At 38.7% G+C, this 18,478-nt stretch overlaps 1 protein-coding gene across 2 annotated transcripts; it reads right to left on the bottom strand.

Annotated features, from left to right (window-relative positions):
- Positions 1 to 1,864: 1,864 nt before the first annotated feature.
- zfyve28 (zinc finger, FYVE domain containing 28) lies at positions 1,865 to 18,439 on the bottom strand. 2 transcript variants are annotated; one of them, XM_017476075.3, is made up of 14 exons: positions 18,062 to 18,439; positions 14,221 to 14,361; positions 13,944 to 14,081; positions 13,466 to 13,668; positions 12,183 to 12,272; positions 11,799 to 11,888; positions 11,538 to 11,639; positions 8,455 to 9,849; positions 8,114 to 8,206; positions 7,809 to 7,963; positions 3,990 to 4,106; positions 3,802 to 3,903; positions 3,304 to 3,407; positions 1,865 to 3,176 (listed from the first exon to the last, which is right to left on the bottom strand). In XM_017476075.3, exons 1-14 carry the CDS (start codon positions 18,098 to 18,100, stop codon positions 3,045 to 3,047), a joined length of 2,901 nt encoding a protein of 966 aa, XP_017331564.1. In that variant the 5' UTR covers positions 18,101 to 18,439; the 3' UTR covers positions 1,865 to 3,044. The 2 variants fall into 2 exon arrangements, with proteins under 2 accessions (XP_017331564.1, XP_017331565.1); XM_017476076.3 differs by having other exon boundaries at positions 7,809 to 7,960.
- Positions 18,440 to 18,478: the final 39 nt, after the last annotated feature.

Below are 18,478 nucleotides of genomic sequence, written 5' to 3'. Positions count from 1 at the left end.
ATTATTATTTTTTTTTTTACTTAAAATGCAAAATGACTATACAATTATTGAGGCCTGAGGATTGGTGGCAGGTAAAATTTAAACTTCTGACAAACCAGGTCAATAGCTGGATTTCCAAAGAAAAAAACTACCATGGGAAGATCTCAACTTTTAGCTGATTTGTTTGTTTGCATGATTAAATTTGAGTATTCAGATCTTTAAAGATTAACCTTTCCCTAGCATCATGGCAAAGTACAGTCATAGTCCTGAAGAGCAGCAACAACATTAGAAAGGAAGCAATGTCATAAGGGAACCTAATAAAAAGATATCAAAAGAGTTTTAAGTGTGGGGCCGTTTAAATCTTTGAGTCTAGATTACATAAGCTTGCAACTCATGTAAAAAAAATAAAAAATTTGTATGCAAGTTTCTAGCAACAGGGTGTTCCCATGGACTTCACTAACAGACAACTGGTTGCCCAGGTGTGTGGGAACAACAACAACAACAACAAAAAGCTTATTTAGCTGAAAATAAAAATAAATAACTAATAAAATAATATAAGCATAAGGACTGAGCAGTTAAGAGGTATTGCATTTTAAAGCTTTGCGTTAGCAGATACTGATGTACTATGTACACCGACTACTGCTGTTAGAGGACCTCAAACATTGAGGATACCAAGATTCAAGAGGACTGTTAATAGCTAGCATATGTACCGTTACCATGTTACAGAAGCATTGCAGAATTAGGAATATTCTCAAATATAATGTGGAATAGTTATCAGAATTTGAAACACTGATGTGAATATTAATATTCTAAGGTGTGTTCACACTTCTCTAACTTGGTCAAATCTCAGAACTTTATATAAGCGTAGAGGTATAGGCAATGAGGTAAACTCTTAAAGTCTTAAAGAGTGAAGAACAAGAAGGCAACTGTATGAACTGAGAAACTAGGGTAAACATTTTTTTATGAAGGAATGCTCTCAAAGTAAAATGTTTGCAAAAAAAAAAAAAGTTTTGTTTAGAACTTATGGGACAAATGTCAGTAGCATTATAGCTTATAGTTAAATTATTAATAATACAAACAGTATATTCTATTTATAAAGGCCCGATTAAATTAATTATTGACATTAAAGATTTTAACAGCTTGCTCTTTATGACTATTATGATTATATTTGACAGCTAAAGATTCAAGGATAAAAAATAAAAGTGCATTTTCCCATTAGTTAGAGGAAAAAAAATATTGAAGACACTAAATGCTGGGGCAGTGGAGGAGTGTCAAACAAGGACAGAAGTGTAACGATTTTTTTTTTTTTTTTGGAAGTCAGACAGTTGAGGTTAAGTGGCAAAATACTGAGAGGAAATCTGCTGAACAGATGAGGTAGGGGTAAACTGTTCACTTCTACCAAAAATAGTGCTGAGATTATTCTTACAGCACTGTGTAATGCCCAAATCAAATCAAGTTTTCCCATGTCTATTTTTTAACTGGGTCAAATGAATGTGTTCACCTCAAAAACTGCTGAGAAGCATGCAAAAGATGAAAATCAATGTTATTACATTAAAAAAAAAAAAAAAAGTTTTTTTGTGGAAAGGCAGGAGAGACTTGTCTAAAAGAGTAGCTGAGGGATCAGACACTGCTGTAAAAGGCAATTACCTTTCATTTCAGTAAATACTAACAGAAAAAAAAGCATCTATATGGTTACACATTCATTGCTATTAAGAGCATAAAAGAATCTTCTTATTTATTAGACACATAACCACTTCAGCATATTATATATATATATATATATATATATATATATATATATATATATATATATATATATATATATATATATATATATATATATATATATATATATTACACACACACCATTTTCAGCCATTCCACATATTCTAAAGCCTCATTTTTTTATTTTACAGAGAGCAGCATCTTTTCTTAAATAAAACTTTTTGAATAATAATAATAATAATAAAAAACTCTTCAGTATGTTATGATGAGCACATATTGGCATAATCAATGGTGCAAATAATGTTAATATTATTGTCTTTATACTTGTCACAGTTGCTCACGTGTTCGTCACGGTTTACATTCAGTAATGAATCTGAGCCCTATTGAACTTCTGACACTATTAAATCAAATCACTATTAGCAAAAGACTAATAAAAGTTTTAATTCGAAATAATCACTGAGTGAGAGTCCCTAACACTGGGACCATCGATCACAATTCAGTTCTGTCAATTCACTTCATGCTCTATTTAAGAGAATTACAGCAAATACTTTGGCGCCATTTCTTAATGTGCTTGATAATAAGCATTTATTAACTTCAGATAATTTATGAATCAGAACGTCAAAGCTAGTTTGTTCTTTGCTCAGGGTTTCTTCTCCGATGTCGACACACACACACCTCAAAAAACTGGAATAGTGTGGAAAAGTAAATTTTTTCCACTTTATAAATTAAATGAACTTTCATATGTTCTAGATTCATTACACAAAGTGAATTATTTCAAGCCTTTTTGTTTTAATCTTTATGATTATGGCTTATAGCTCATGGAAATCAAAAATCCACTATCTCAAAATATTAGAATAAATTGATTGATGCAGTAATTTGTGCAAAAGGAGCCCCGACCAAGGATTGAGTGAATAAATGAACATACCTTTCAGGAGGTTGACATTTCTGTATTATAAGTTCTTTATACTCATATTTTGAGATACTGGACTTTTTGATTTCCATGAGCTTTAAGCAGTAATAATACAGATTTAAATAAATAAATAAATAAATAAATAAAAAAAAAGGCTTGAAATATTTCACTTTGTTAATTAAATTACAGGAAAAAACCCCCAAACTTTTCCAAGATATTAAATTTTTTTGAGATGCACAATTATATATATATATATATATATATATATATATATATATATATATATATATAGGGTTAAATAAATGTGCGTAACCATTTTTTTTTTCTTCAAAAAAAAGGGTGTGTGTAGCTTTTGCTAAACGTTTCCATCTTTCCGCGTGGTATATGTGCTTATGTCCATGTGTAACGGTGGTGCAAGGCAGGGCTACAGTCAAACACTAGTCCTGTCACTGTAGAAAGGTGTGACGTGAAACATGTAGCAGTGAGTGCACACCCTCACAGGCTTCATCTGACCATAGCGTGGTAACGGGGCTGAGTGTGAAGAGCAGCGGGAGCAGAAGATCTACAATAGACAGGACAGAGCTCACACAGGGTTCATACACATACTCTATGCATCACATATCAACATTGAGATTTACTGATGTAGGTGTTAAAGTACATAGTAGTTCTGGGTGTACTTAGTACTGTACCTTTCCACAGCTCCTACAGTGGTGCTTCCTCCGGATGACAGTGAAAGGAGCCTTGCAGGCGATACAGGCGTTACAGGCCTCATCCGGAACCCACTCAGGAGGGTCTAAGGAGAAGAAATACAATAAATAAACTATAAGCCATGCAGGCTAAAACATAAGAGATGTGATTCAAGTAACATACTGGTATAATATCAGCTACTTTTTAAACTTAGACAGGACTTGCAAGCTTTTCATTGTTATAGTATTATTAATGCTATCGCATGTGTATGAATTTGATTTGTAATTAACCAACAATAAATATTTTTTAATACAGTACAAAGTACATATAAAGTTTAGGATATATAATTTCACAATGAATCCATCAAAGTCAAAGAAAAATGTATTGCTTTTTCATAACTGATTAAATAAAATGGTTCCTAATGGTGTTAAGACTTTTGTACTCTACTGTAATATCCTCTTCGGTACAGAAGATGGACGGAATGAGTACACACTGCTGACCTTCAAACTGACCGTCCCGCGCCTTTGCTGCGAGTTCTGACGAGGTCATTGTCTCTTGACAAAGAGCGCAGTCTTCTAATCCAGCACTTCCTACTCTCGGTCCTGCAATGAAAAGATCGTTAACAAATCAGATCAATGGTACAAGGCACATAAACCAGGTAAGGCTTTAAACACTCATGCTCACTCACCTTTATTTTGCTTCTCGTTGTCCCCTTGCTCGGATTTTGTTGCCATGACCTCAAACAGCGTCTTCAGGATGCTCCTCAGGTCACTTGCATAATTTGTTTGCAATTGATCAGCCACACCTGCAGACAGGGAAAGCAGACATTAATAAAACAAAAAAAAAAGAGTTAACAATCATAAAAAAGCAGTTCAATGATTTGCATGGGGATCCCAGTACATTTTTCTATAGAAATCTGTGAGCTATAATCTACAAAAGGTACCTGTGCAAAGGTGAAATATTCTACAGCTTCTACAGATAAATATTCTACAGCTGCAACAACTAATCGATAAAATCAGTTATGAAAATGGTTGTCAACGAATCTCATTATCGATTAGTTGGTCTACGCGTGGTACATTTACTCATTACGTTACTTCTGTTCCGAAAACACGCTTCGGAGAGTAAATATTAAAGTTGTGTCCCAAATGACGCACTATATACTTACACTATGCACTAGCGTTTAGTGCAGTGTTTCCAAGGACTATTGGTCAGTGGTGTAACTGCAGGGGGTCCGTAGGAAAGCTTTTTTAAAATGTTTAAATATTATGTATATTTTTGTTAAATGTATCAAAATATATGATAATGATGATGAGTCTTTATTGGTCACATATGCAGTAGAGCACAGTGAAATTGTTTTCTTCGCATACCCCAGCCTGTCAGGAAGCTGGAGTCAGAGTGCAGGGTCAGCCATGATACAGCGCCCCTGGAGCAGAGAGGGTTAAGGGCCTTGCTCAAGGGCACAACAGTGGCAGCTTGGCAGTGCTGGGGCTTGAACTCCCGACCTTCCGATCAGTATTTTAAAATGAATGTTTTAAATTAATTTAGCTATTCGCGTGCATTCTCAGATATCATGTTAGCGGAGCTGACGATCGTTCATTGATGGATTTATTTTAAATTTATTTACAAATGAAATGATAATTTGCAAAAACCTATGAGTGGTAGACAAGTTCAAGTGTCGCATTGACATAAAATAAACAAAAGATAATTCAGAGAGTCAAATTAAATGTCACACCAACAATAAAATGTAATTGAACCTGGTATTTGTACCAGTGGTACCTGAACCAATCCCTGGGGAATTACAGGTTCTTAAAATCAACCATTGATTGCTAGGACTGTAGAATTCAGTGCTGTTTGTACCTTTTGTCTGAACCCACCCATCATTCAAGTGATCAAAAATACTGGAACATATTTGACTGACACATGTTTCTTGTTGCCAACATGTGCCCTGTTAGATTGTTTAAATAATTAACAGCTTTGAATGTCTAATCGTGGTTTTCCTGGGTTTCACCTGTGAAGCCTGTACTTGTTGTTAAATTTGTTTGTTTTGTTTTGGTTTTTTTAAAAACCCAAAGACCAGAAAGCTTTCTATGAGGGAAAAAAAGCAAGCCATTTTGAAGCTGAGAGAATAGGGAAAATAAAATCAGAGCCATTGCACAAACGTTGGGCATAGTCAATACAAGAATTTGGAATGTTCTGAAAAATACAGAAACAACTGACACCGAAGAGACTGGCCAAGATAAACAACAGCAGTTCAGTCTAATACAGAATCATGAACTATAAAAGACATCCTGAGGGGTCAATCAGTTTTATAGAAGATTTATTATAAAATTGTTTATACAGTAGTGATACCCAGGGATAACTCACTGATCAAATTTAATAGTTTTTTTTTGTATGTCTCATGTCACATTTTTATTGAGCTGTGTTGTAATTACAGCTGGCCCAAATTCGTCAGTCCCAGTCCACTGTATCTTATTGACATGGCCCATTTGTAGCTTTGTAAGCTCAAAGACGGAGATAATCTACTGTATGAGACGGGGCACAATTTTTACACGCATGGAGGTAAAAGTGCTTTGTTTCACAGCACTGAATTATTTACATGTTTACAGCGACATAAGGTCTACAATACTGTACAGCAACATGCTGTTGGTGAGACATACATCCATGATATGCTGATGAAGGTGACCCTTACATATACATACATACACACAGTAGCTCACAAAAGTGAGTAAACCCTCACATTTTTGTAAATATTTGATTATATCTTTTAATGTGACAACAGTGAAGTAATGACACTTTGCTACAATGTAAAGTAGTGAGTGTACAGCTTGTGTAAATTTGCTGTCTCCTCAAAATAACTCAACACACAGCCATCAATGTCTAAACTGCTGGCAACAAAAGTGAGTACACCTTTAAGTGAAAATGTCCAAATTGGGCCCAATTAGCCATTTTCCCTCCCCGGTTTCATGTGACTTGTTATGTTAGTGTTACAAGGTCTCAGGTGTGAACGGGGAGCAGGTGTGTTAAATTTGGTGTCATCGCTTTCACACTCCCTCATACTGGTCACTGGAAGTTCAACATGGCATCTCATGGCAAAGAACTCTCTGATGATCTGAAAAAAAGAATTGTTGCTCTACATAAAGATGGCCTAGCCTATAAGAAGATTGCCAAGACCCTGACACTGAGCTGCAGCACGGTGGTCAAGACCATACAGCGGTTTAACAGGACAGGTTCCACTCAGAACAGGCCTCGCCATGGTCGACCAAAGAAGTTGAGTGCACATGCTCAGCATCATATCCAGAGGTTGTCTTTGGGAAATAGACGTATGAGTGCTTCCAGCATTGCTGCAGAGGTTGAAGGGGTGTGGGGGGGGGGGGGGGGGGGGGTTAGCCTGTCAGTGCTCAGACCATACGCCACACACTGCATAAAATTGGTCTGCATGGCTGTCGTCCCAGAAGGAAACCTCTTCTAAACATGATGCACAAGAAAGCCCGCAAACAGTTTGCTGAAGACAAGCAGACTAAGCACATGGATTACTGGAACCATGTCCTGTGGTCTGATGAGACCAAGATAAAATAAATTGAATCAGATGGTGTCAAGCATGTGTGGTGGCAACCAGGTGAGGAGTACAAAGACAAGTGTGTCTTGCCTACAGTCAAGCATGGTGGTGGGAGTGTCATGGTCTGGGGCTGCATGAGTGCTGCCGGCACTGGGGAGCTACAGTCCATTGAGGGAACCATGAATGGCAACATGTACTGTGACATACTGAAGCAGAGCATGATCCCAGCATGTATTCCAGCATGATAACGACCCCAAACACACCTCCAAGACAACCACTGCCTTGCTAAAGAAGCTGAGGGTGAAGGTGATGGACTGGCCAAGCATGTCTCCAGACCTAAACCCTACTGAGCATCTGTGGGGCATCCTCAAACGTAAGGTGGAGGAGCACAAGGTCTCTAACATCCACCAGCTCCGGGATGTCGTCATGGAGGAGTGGAAGAGGACTCCAGCGGCAACCTGTGAAGATCTGGTGAACTCCATGCCCAACAGGGTTAAGGCAGTGCTGGAAAATAATGGTGGCCACACAAAATATTGACACTTTGGGCCCAATTTGGACATTTTCACTTAGGGGTGTACTCACTTTTGTTGCCAGCGGTTTAGACATTAATGGCTGTGTGTTATTTTGAGGGGACAGCAAATTTACACTGTTACACAAGCTGTACACTCACTTCTTTACATTGTAGAAAAGTGTCATTACTTCAGTGTTGTGACATGAAAAGATATAATCAAATATTTACAAAAATGTGAGGGGTGTACTCACTTTTGTGAGATACCGTGGTACAAGTATATATATATATATATATATATATATATATATATATATATATATATATATATATATATATATATATATATATATATATATATATTATATATATAAATATAAAAACACATACATCTGCCACAGAATGTTCAAATATAAATGATTAAATTCAAAGTGAGCACATACCTGATATGCAGACAAACAAACGATGGATGAGGTCACTACTGCTATGGAAGCGAGCACGTATTTTGTTGTGAGCAACCAGTTTAGAAGCTTGCAGGGCCAGCTGAAGCTCCTGGTGATCAAGCTCCTCAGACATCTCAGAGCTGGTGGTCAAACTACTGGCAGGATGGTTGAAAGGACAGAGACACAGAGAGAGAAGAAATTTAACTCAACAAGGCAACAATGGATGTGTTTTGTGAGTGTAGACCAAACACATGGTGCACCCAGGGAACAACACTGCACTTTGGGTAAAAGCTATTTTTATTTACCTGGGGGTGCATGAACTGGACAGACTGCATGTGGTGACAGACACACTCTCACAGTCACTGCTGGTGCCTGAACTGAGAGGGGATCCCTGTAAACTGAAACCCACCATTCAAGGAATATTTGGGGTGGGAGGGGCAAAGGAAAATAAGCAAAAACAACTGAATAAGGATTCAATAATGAATTATGAAAATTAAAAAAAAGAAGTCAGAAAGCAACTAACAATATTAAAAATAGAGGAAAACATTTAAAAAAGAAAATCGATTTAAAAAATATATATAAATAAGGATAAATCTCTGTCGGTCCTTCTTGTCCTCTCTCTCTCTCTCATCAAACACACACAAACCTGGAGTCATTTTTGTTGTCTTCTTTGGGCTGTTTCTCCTTTGATGCAGAGCTAGCCATTACTCTGCAGGCTCTTTCCTGATGGGCGTATCCATCTCTTGACTCGTCCTCTCCAGTATCTCTGTGCGGGGACAGCTTGGAGCTATTGGCAAGGCACTTCTCACAACAGGGGGCATGAGGAAGCCTTCCTCCATCTTGGTCCTCAGCCTCCTCTCTCAATTGTTGTGGGCCAGGTGGAGGCGGAAGGGGCAAAGGGGCATCTCCCTTCCCTGTGCCACAGGCTCCCATTGCAGACTGGATAACGGTGCTTGTGATGGCAAGCTTGCACTTCCTAAACTCCAGAATCCCATCTTCAGTTGTGCTATCTGTGTTAGTGGGGTCATCATGGGCATCGAGACATCCTGCTGTGCAGCACACACAGGAGTTGAGCAGGCGGTGAGCAGTTCCCTCGGTTGAGCGTGGCAAAACCACCAACTCAGGCTGGTTAGGTGAGCGTGGGTTAAAGATCACAGTGGCTGACAGCTTCATCCCACCTGTCCGGTGGGCAATGACCTCTGCTGGCTCCCCCCCTTCCCCTTCCTCCCCATCCAACTGCCCCTCCCAGCCATTCACAAGTGGTAAGGTTTCTGGGGTTCCTGCAGGTACAGAAGAGAGGCACAGTTTATCCTGGCTGCTCTGATCAAAATCCTCATTTGATTGACAAGCTGTCATCCATCCATTGGAGGTGGAGTCACTTGTAATCTCTGGCCTGATGTGCTTGAGGGATCCGAGGTTCACGATTGGAGAGACTCGCTGCCCCTGTCGGAGTTCCCCTGAGCTAGTTCCAGCATCTCCAACACTGCCCATGCCTTCCAGGTCGTCCATGAAGAAGACTCGCTCGTCTTCCTCGTGCTGGGAGCCAGGAGCTCGATGAGGAGAGTTTTCAGTGCTTGAGGGCACACTAGATCCACCCACGCTAGTCTGTTTTTTTCGGTGATAATGAGCTGGAGATGGCCTCTGGCTTGGTGGTGAGAGCAGTGTGGACATGTGATCACCAACACGGTGTACCATCATGTTGAGCTGCTCAATCTCTTCTTCGTCATACTGCATGGAACAGGCCAGGTCCACTTCAGTGTCCTCATCTCCTTCCCTTGGAACCTCCTGCTGTTCCTGGTCCTTCTCCCATGCATCCTCCTCCTCACACTGAGAGGAACATAGAACCAGCTCTGTCCCCTTCTCCACTTCCTTTTGCTCTTCTCTTTTCTGGGACTCCTCCGCCTGACTCTTGGAGTTGATAGAGGTAGCAGACTCTGAGGTAGAGGAGATAGGATCTCCAGGAAACTCCCCATCCTGCGAGATACACAGATTCCGCTCCAGGGTCGTTAACTCCTCATCTGTCAGAGTCTGCAACAGGTCCCTGCATCAAAACCACAAAAACATCATCTAAAAGTATGTTGTGCTATACTGTGATGAAAACAAGTGGCTAACCACTGAGCCCTATAAACCACACGGTTATTAGCACTATGAGAACAGTAAGTCTACCTCTCACAAACATCTTGTTAAAACGTTATGCAAGAGAAGAAAGCTACACCCAAATAAATGACTACATACTGCAGTGGTGCTTGAAAGTTTGAACCCTCTGTGCATAAATGACCTAAAACATCAGCAGATTTTCACACAAGTTCTAAAAGTGGATAAAGACAACCCAATTAAACAAATGAGACAAAAATATTATACTCTGTCTTATTTATTGAAGAAAATTTATCAGTGGAAAATTACATATCTGTGAGTGGCAAAAGATGGTGTGAGAACCTCTAGGATTACTATATTAGTTTAATTTGAAGGTGAAATTAGAGTAAGGTGATTTCAATCAGTGGGATGACCATTAGGTGTGAGTGAGCACCTTGTTTTATTTAAAAAAAAAACAGGGATGTCAGAAAGTCTGATCTTCACAACACATGTTTGTGGAAGTGCATCATGGCACAAACAAAGGAGATTTCTGTGGACATCAGAAAAACAGTTTTTGATGCTCATCAGGCTGGAAAATGTTACAAAACCATTTCTGAAGTGTTTGGACTCCACCAATCCACAGTCAGACAGACTGTGTACAAATGGAGGAATTTCAAGACCATTGTTACCTTCCACAGGAGCGGTCCACCAACAAAGATCACTCCAAGAGCAAGACATGTAATAGTCCACGAGGTCACAAAGGAACCCTTCTAAACATCTAAAGGACTCTCTCACATTGGCTAATGTTAATGTTCATGAGTCCATCATCAGGAGAACACTGAACAACAATCGTGTGCATGGCAGGGTTGCAAGGAGAAAGCCACTGCTCTACAAAAAGAACATTGCTGCCTGTCTGCAGTTTGATAAAGACATGGACAAGCCAGAAGGCTCCTGGAAAAATGTTATGTGGACAGATTAGACCAAAATAGCTTAAATGAAAAGGGTTATGTTTGGGGAGAGGAAAACACTGCATTCCAGCTTAATAAACTTAACCCACCTGTGAAAAATGGTGGTGGTAGTATCATGGTTTGGACCTGTTTTGCTGCATCTGGATGGCTTGCCATCATTGATGGAACAATGAATTCTGAGTTACACCAGTGAATACTACAGGAAAAATGTCAGGACACCTGTCCGTGAACTGAGAAAATGAGTCATGCAGCAAGACAACGACCCTAAGCACACAAGTCTTTTTACTAAAGAATGGTTAAAGAAGAATAAAGTTAATGTTTTGGAATGGTCAAGTCAAAGTCTACTGCCAGATACTGAAAGCAAAGCTTCACATACTTTTGCCACTCACAGGTATGAAATATTGGATAATTTTTCTCAATAAATAAAAGACCAAGTATAATATTTTTGTCTCATTTGTTTAATTGGGTTCTCTTTATCTACTTTTAGGACTTGTGTGAAAATCTGATGATGTTTTAAGTCATATTTATGCAGATATACAGAAGATTCTAAAAGGTTTCACAAACTTTCAAGCACCACTGTATATAGGTTAACCAGTAGATTAACTGCAATTACTGTAAACAAATAATGTCCAAGGGGGAAAAAATGTGGTTGGTTTTGTATTGGTTAGAAAACACTGAACACCCATACCTAATTTTCTTCAGTAATGTGCGAAAAGGTCGGAAGAGTTCTGACATGTCCTCTGGTTTGTTTTCCAGGTTAAGAGGTCCATCAGGATACACAACAAGTCCGCTAACATGAAGAAAATTATAGCAGAAATCAGAAACACTATTTCTCTGAATTAAAAGTAAAAAGGGATTATTCATTTCAATCATTCATCTGGAGTAGTCGGGGGGGGAAAAAAAAGAAAAAGAAAAGAAATGGTAGTTACTAGAAATGATGATCACTTACCACACAATTGCTAGTCGGGGGATTGTAAACATGAGAGCAGGTTCATAATCATCAATCATGTCTTGTGTGAGATAGCCAAGTTTTAGGGCCCTTGAAACAGATACTACGTTCAGAATTACTGCATTCAAAGAGTGAACTGTGTTTGAACTGTGTACTGCCTGATGGTTTCAATTTTTCTCCAAACAAAGTTGGACTGACCACAACTCTGCATGAACACTTGTGCACATTTCCTGCCAATGCCTTTTTTTTTCTTCTTCTTTGCTTAGTAAGTTTCACAAGTAGAATAGGTTAAATATGAAAGGCAAAAATATTAAGCGTGTGTACGAGTGTGAATGTCTGTGTGACTGTAAACAAAACATTGTTTTAGTTGTCTGTGTCACTCACCTCTCTACCGTCTCACAGAAGAGCACAATCACCTCCTGCTGGACGTAGTACTCTTTAGGAGACTTTACAGGCACCATGGCTGATACATAACTGTAATACAACATAACCAGCAAGAAATCGACTTAGGTTACCCCACAATACCGACACACATGGTTTAGTTCTAATACCAATTACAACTACTGTTATAGAAAATAATCAACTCTGGGTTGGTGTGATACTGTTACCATTCCAAAGTATTTACAAAAGTATTAATAACAGAAGTATTAATAATAGCACATCCTGAAGTGCTTTATTCCTTTTATACCACAACAATGTTAACTGTTACAATTTTTTATTAATTAAGGAATGGCATGTTGTACTTTTAACCGCTTATTTGTATAGACAAGTTAGTACACTTTTTCAGTCTCGATGTCAGTAAGACCAAAGAAATGCAGCTCGTCATGTTATCGAGAAACTAACCAGCGCAAAGTCCTCTGTCGCAAAGACAGAAAACTTAAAACACGCTGACAGCCGAGACTCCTTACAGAAATGTGAAATGGACATCTCCTTACAGATATACAGTACTGTGCAAAATTTTAGGCACCCTATCTTTTTTTTTGATTCCCAAACATTCGTTTTCTAGAACCAAATTATATGTTAAAGAAAAGTGTTTGTATATAATTAAAGAAAGAAGCATATTACGTGGCAAAAGACCACTTTTCAGACAAAAAACACAATAAAGGCTGCTGGGTATTGCTGCAAAAATAAGCAATGACAGTCAAAGACTCCAGAAGAACTGGGACTGGTTCTGCAAGATGCTCAATAAATCTCACAGCTCATTTCCTTATAAAACTACACTAATTGTATCGGAGACTACTATTTTCATTTTTTGTCTTCGTTTCATTTAGTACTGTTTACGGTATTTATTTGTTTAATGTAGAAATATTTACTTTAATTATTTTGAAGGCAATTTTGCTCCACAGCATTTCTTTGTATGTGCCTAAAGCTTTTGCACGGTACTGTATATAAAATACGAATGGTTATGGGCCTATATTTTGAAAAACCCATTTATTAGTGGTTTTAGATTCTGCAGATCATCCACCATGTACATACTTGTGAATGAGTTGTTACAGAAATAGCACATTAATGTAAAACTAATTTGAATTGAAAAAATTTGGTTCTATAGAATATTAAATCAACACCTTCTAACTAATCAGATTTAAGTATCTAATTGTGCTGTGGTATAAACGTTATTATATCATTATAATATTGTGATATAAAAATAAGCAGAACGGTGTGTGTACCTGAGCTCAAACTCGGCAAATAGGCCGTCAAACTGTCGCAGTGCCTCCCTCATGCGCTCTGTGTAGAAGTTGAGGTCTCGCAGCGCTTGGTCACGGGTGATGTTGCGCACCTCCTCCAAACTGCGTGTCAAGTCTTTGGCCAGTGGCCGCATCGCCATACTCTCAATCTCCCGGTTCATTATGATTGAGCCTGCTGCTAGACACTGGACAAAGAAACCAGTGTTTACAAACTGTTATTCAATGAAGGAAATACAACTTGTATTGTATAGCAATGGCACTATGGCTACCACATCGCATGCACTCCCACTCGTTTGGCTAATTTACATTAAATGTTCCGTTTTAAAAATGGTCCTAGCAGGCTTTACAGATATTTTAGTGCATTAATGAGCAAGCTGAGAGGATTTTCTGAGAGGAAAATGAATAACATCTTAGGACTGCATGTGTTAAAACCAAGACTTGTAACGTCATTTGAATGTACCTCTGCCCCAAACCACAGCTGTCCTGCGAGGTTGTCATGGCGGATCTCCTCCGGAAATTTCACACAGAAGTCTCTGTTTGCTCTGTCTTCTGGTATACACTCATCCATGATCTGGTTTATGATATTCAGCACATTGTCCTGCAAAAGAGTAAAAGGAACACAGAAAGAAATGTCAACGTAGTTATAATGAAGTTACTTAGTGTGTGCACTATGCTTACACTGATTACAAATAAACGCCACAGTGATCATCCTACAACGAGAAATAGGGACACTCGACCTGGCACGAGCGGAACTGGTTGACAAGCAGTGTGCATCTTTGAGGGTCCTTCCTGCCGTCCAGACTATCCAGCTCCGAGGCCACCTGGTTCAGCTCTTCATCGGCATAGTAAAACTGGGCGAGTAATTGAGGGTCCGACCTCTGCACCAGAAAACAAGAAGACAGAGTCGGTCATGGAGCATTGAATAGAAAACTGATCTACTTAGATGCCTGAGCATGTATCTGCATGAACAGTGACCACTGTCCATTGCCCAGTGTATGTACTACAGTGCTGAACATTCTTGAGGAGTGAAGACCAGTCACTCAGTCCAAAAAAATGTGACCAGAAAGAAACACAGGCTGCTGTATAATAGTAGGAAATGATATCAAAAGTGGAATCAAAAAGTGTACTGAACCACAGGCAGACCTTTGGCCTTCTTCCTCCGCATTCCACACACCACAAGGAACATTCTCCAGGCAGTGCATCATGGGTTGGAGAGGGAAATGTTCCAGAGAGGATTCCAAAAACCTGTTCACATTATTGTGCCTCACACTAACCACTAAGGCCTTACGACCTGCTGTTCCTATTATTATGGGTTTCTCTCCTTAGCTATTAGGGTCACTGATTCATGCAGGTGCACATTACTAAATAAAAAGAAAGCACTCAGTAAACATTTGTAATCACCCAGAGACTCACAGACTGATACTTTTTGGCAATTTATTTATTTTTGTTGTTGCAATTTTGGATCTGGTATTTTTCTCCCAAGGCAAGAAACAGCATGTTTAGAAAGCGCATTTGTAATCTGCACATGTGTTATGAACTGATCTTGCTTATGGCACGTGTTTGGTACACACTCTGGTGTGGAGGGGGATAAGCTGATTTGTCCACTCAGCAGACCCCTAGCTCTGCAATGTTCACTAAGCAAATATATACTTTAGCAGATTTAAAGAGCAAAGAATAACTGCTTCTCTTTAGTTAATCCACTTTAAAGAGAATACCGTGTGCTTAACATGGGATTCACAAACGGAAGGTCACATTTCATTATCTGTTATCTCCTGGAGTGTACACCTTACGTCAGAAGTATGTGCTACGCTGTGTAATCATACACACCTCAGCCTGCTAGGGACATGAAAGACCAGGCAAATTTGTAGCTGATTTATTATCTAATGTGGTTGACCAAAGGTCATTGTAATGTTGATTCTTTTAGTTAACTCAATCACACATCACAGACTAAGGGTATTCAGTGTGGAAAAATAGCTTGAGAATATCTTCTGATCTCAAGTAACCCTTCAATAAACCAGGACTATTGGACTATTAACCCCCCCAAAAAAAAAAAACCCCAGGAGACTCAAACAGTAAAGCTTGGTCCCTCTTTATCCTGGCATCATGTTCTCATTTCTAGTAAGTTGCACTACACACAGTTAATCAGAACAGTGCTGTTAGATGGATATCATATCACTGAGATGCAAAGTCAGAGCAAATTAGGCGATACAATACAGACAAACATAAGGACTCACCCAAAGCTTTATTGAATTGTCCCAGACATTGAAAATTCACCAGTTAGGAGTCTGTGCTAAAATTTAATCAGTGCTGATGGTAAGTAGTATGCTAGTGAACTCCTACCGGAACTCTGGTGAGCCATTACACTGTTAAAGCTCCAGGACGATGTCTCTCAGAAACACCAATCGGTGAAACGTTCCTGTTGTAATGCAACGGTGAGGTCATGCTCTGCATGTCTATTCTCGGGATGTGATGCAAATTATTTCTACTTAAGCGGGAAGTGCAAAGAAATACAGTGACTTGATCCATCCTTGATGGTGACTACATCCACCCATGTCAGCACTTAACAGCAAGCTCCTCCATGCTTTCACATGTAACAAATTCAGTTATTAATGAACAAATTACCAGGACACGATGAGTTCCTGCTTCCACAATTCACAATTTCCATTGAAAGTCGAGAAGAAATAAAAGCAATAGAGCTACAGTCAGATGCTGAATTATTGCCACCCTTGGTAATGAACAGCAAAATGGTTCTGAAGAAACATCGGTTTGCCTGACTTACAAAGGTCAACACACATTTATCTCATTTCAACTGAGTAGTCTCTAACTCAGTTGAAATGTTAAATATAAAAAAAAAGTTGAATGATACTATATTTTTTACATAGTCACTGATATCGTTATCACAATAAACACCAGAAAATATCATGATACAGTTTATATAAATATCACCCATCCCTAATATACACACGAACATGCTTCCGTTACATTATGTTGATAAGAATTCCTAGGGGTACCAATAATCACCACAAATGCTTTTGTTAAAAATATACCTTTTAGAATAAATTGAGGTCACTTAAAAGTTGTGAGATTAATCTAATTAACTCACAAAGCCATTTTTCATAACCATTTTTTTTTTCTTTAAAAACCCTTTTCGTTTTAACCCTAAATTTTTTTACACAAACATGGTGCCATTAACTCTGGAGCAGGCTGTAGCTGTGACAGAAGATAATCTTCATGCGCAGAATTGTGTCACTATATGATCCTTTTTAAATGTTATGATTTGGAGACTAAAAGATGAATACAGGTGAAATCCAGGCACTGGAGCAGTACAGGATTCTTGCCCATTCCTTGACCTGTTTTTAAAGAGAGTTTCCAGATGGGACTTTCTATATTGAATTTACTCACTATGTTATAAGGTCATTAACTATATAATAAAAATATGATACTGAATGTTTATTAGAAAATTTGTGTGCGAGCAAAATAAAAATATGTGAATGTCTGAAAGCAACATATTCAGACCCAGTGTCGTGTATCCTACTTTGACTCCTCTACACTTTCCCTAAATACTTTATGAATTACATTTAGCTTTCTTTGGGGGACTGGAAACAATGGCTTTTAAATTGCAATACTTTCCCAGCCTTCTGCACAAGAAGCCTCCAACCTATTTCAGCAATTGTGGGATTAATTGTACTTTGTTAAATGACCCTATTAATCCTGGTATTATTATTCAGAAATGACAAGCATACTTTACTGGTTAGGTGCACACTGAAGCCATAGTACTCTAAATGTCTACAACAGCCAAAAACATTTAGACAATAAGGCTAATATTTGAATAATTGGCTTTTTATATTTTTTATTTATATATATATATATATATATATATATATATATATATATATATATATATATATACACACACACATATACATACATACATACATACATACATACATATACACACACACACACACACACACATACATATACATACATACACACACACACAAATCTGTACAGAGAGGGTTCGGTGGTGTTGTTGAGCTCTTGTTGTGCTTAGACTTTACACATTACAATAAAGATAAGAAAGACAAGGACATACACAACACTACACTCACTACACTTAGTAAAATAAATACCTATGAAATTGTTGCAATACCTAGTAAGGATGTGAGACAGAACAGACCTGTCCTTGGATTGCGAGGTGAGGATGAATGTAAGAACAGCACACAGTTTGTAATTTAAGAGTTTACAGCACTGGGACTGAGGGAAAGTCAGGAGCTCTACTGTCTACCTAAACTCAATATGGGGGCTCTTCACATGATTAAAGGTGAAGGAGTCATTTTGGCGTCATGTAAAATAAAAGCAGAATTACCCGCCACGTCTGTCAGGACACCCAGAAGTAAGTTAGTCAGGGGTTTTTGTTTGTTTTTAGCTAAACAGCGCTGTATGTGAGCAAACACAAGCTCGACAATACAGCACACCAGCAGCGCTCATAAATGAGCTAATCCCAATCCAGCTGCATTATTAGCCGAGATACAGGCGTGATGTGAAATCACAGTCCCGGGTTTACGTCACACTTACCTTCGGCTTATACAGCCACTTTCGGAAGCGATTCATCATGGGCTACCTCGCCAGCTTTACCGAGCCTTTGTCCCCTCCAATAAAGCCGAGTGGAGCAGCTCGTGAACACCAACCAGTGAAAACCTGGACTGCTAACTAACGCTAGCTAGCTCACACTACAGTGACTACCTCTCTCCAAACAACTCCGTGTAGAGCTAAACTAACACAGTCAATACATCGAAACTGTATTACTCCATTCTACATATATCTGTATTTATATACACAAAGCCGCGTTCATGTCGGTCCTGATAATCGCTTGTCCTGACGCCCAGTTGTTTTTCCTTTCTCATGATTGAGGAGCTGAAATAGGTACACGGCGCCACAGCCCGCTGGGGCGAATGAGTGAAGCACAACTGCGGAAGTGGCATCACATTCAAG

This window comes from Ictalurus punctatus, chromosome 9, assembly GCF_001660625.3.
Source record: "Ictalurus punctatus breed USDA103 chromosome 9, Coco_2.0, whole genome shotgun sequence".
NCBI classification, from domain to species: Eukaryota; Metazoa; Chordata; class Actinopteri; order Siluriformes; family Ictaluridae; genus Ictalurus; species Ictalurus punctatus.
The sequence above is the reverse complement of the archived record's forward strand: the minus strand, read 5'-3'. Positions and strand labels throughout refer to the sequence as shown.